The 1264-nt window shown below is 60.7% G+C and overlaps 1 protein-coding gene across 1 annotated transcript in view; it reads left to right on the top strand.

Moving 5' to 3' along the window:
• The window catches only part of LOC105305788 (gamma-aminobutyric acid receptor subunit gamma-3), a 75925-nt gene that overhangs the window by 5651 nt on the left and 69010 nt on the right, over nt 1-1264 (top strand). Inside the window, exon 2 of the mRNA XM_023523593.1 lies at nt 533-681. Within this exon, the coding sequence (XP_023379361.1) occupies nt 533-681 (149 nt within the window). The remainder of the gene's footprint in view (nt 1-532; nt 682-1264) is intronic.

Below are 1264 nucleotides of genomic sequence, written 5' to 3'. Positions count from 1 at the left end.
TCGATTAAGGGGCTCAGAATCAGCTCGTGTTGCAAATGGCCCGACGGTGTCCACCGACCAACAGCTCTGTTCCCCGTCACCCCAGCTGAGTGCCGGCCAAGCGGGCCAGCGCACAGCGTCCCCACCAAAGACCGCGTCCTCCACGAGAAGCACGAACGTCACACTCAGCTCTCTGCGGCGCGTGTGTCCTGCAGATGCTCCCCGGAGCCAGCACCTGACCAGCGCCTGGACGGCTGCTCTGTCCCCGTCACAGGTGCTCGGGCCGGTTTACTCGTCACAGTGTCTGTAGCTGGCCGCGGACGCGCGATCATTTTGCGACATAGATGAAAACGTTATGGCCGCTGGTCATTGCTCCTAACGAATCTTTCCGATGCGTCCGCCTCTCTGTTTTGAGTTTGAGAGCTGGCCCGTCGGGGGGGATGAGGGTCTTGGGTCTCCTCGCCCGGTTTCGGGGACGCGGGGGTGGGCCACGGTGCAGACGCCTTCTGGGGCTGTCACGGCAACGTTCTCTCTCTCTGTGCCGTTGTCACAGGTCGGGAAGCGTGGAGGACGACGAACACGACGACGCGCCATCGAACCAAAAGTGGGTCCTGGCTCCGAAATCACAAGACACCGACGTGACTGTCATCCTCAACAAGCTGCTGAGAGAATATGACAAAAAGCTGAGGCCAGACATTGGCAGTGAGTGTCGGCGCCCGCTCTTCCCACGGAAAAATGGGCCGCGATGGTGTCCGGGTGTTTTTTTTGAGTTTTTATTTTTAAACGATGATAAGCTCACAGGGCGTCGCAAAGATCGTGCGGGGTCACACGACCCGCGACGGCGGCATCGTACAGAAAGCGGGACGTGGCGCCCGCACGTCGCGTGCAGCCTTGGGCGAGGACGGCCACCCCACCCGTTCACGGCCACGCGCACAGCGCTCTGCTGCCAGCCGCCAGCCGCTCATTTGCCCCCCGTGTCCGTGCGTCTGTCATTCTGAGAATGTCACGTGCGTGAAAGGTCCCTCAGCCCGCGACCTTTCGAGACCGGCAGGACCGTGAGGGGAGCCGTCCAGGTCGGCATGGCCTCGGCTGTCACCCTTCCTTACTGTGGAGCCTGTAGTCACCCCCCGGGGAGGCACACCTGGGCCGTCACAGACGGGACGACTGCGGGCATCTGTACCCCGGTTTTTACGCGGACACTCGGTTTCATTTTCTGGGATAAAGTGCTGTGTGACAGGGTTGCGTGATGGATGCCTGTTTTGCGTTTTTTTAGGAAACTCTTAAA

Source organism: Pteropus vampyrus, unplaced genomic scaffold, assembly GCF_000151845.1.
Source record: "Pteropus vampyrus isolate Shadow unplaced genomic scaffold, Pvam_2.0 Scaffold395, whole genome shotgun sequence".
In the NCBI taxonomy this organism is placed as follows: Eukaryota; Metazoa; Chordata; class Mammalia; order Chiroptera; family Pteropodidae; genus Pteropus; species Pteropus vampyrus.
Note: the sequence above shows the minus strand (reverse complement) of the source record. Positions and strands in the feature narration are given on the sequence as shown.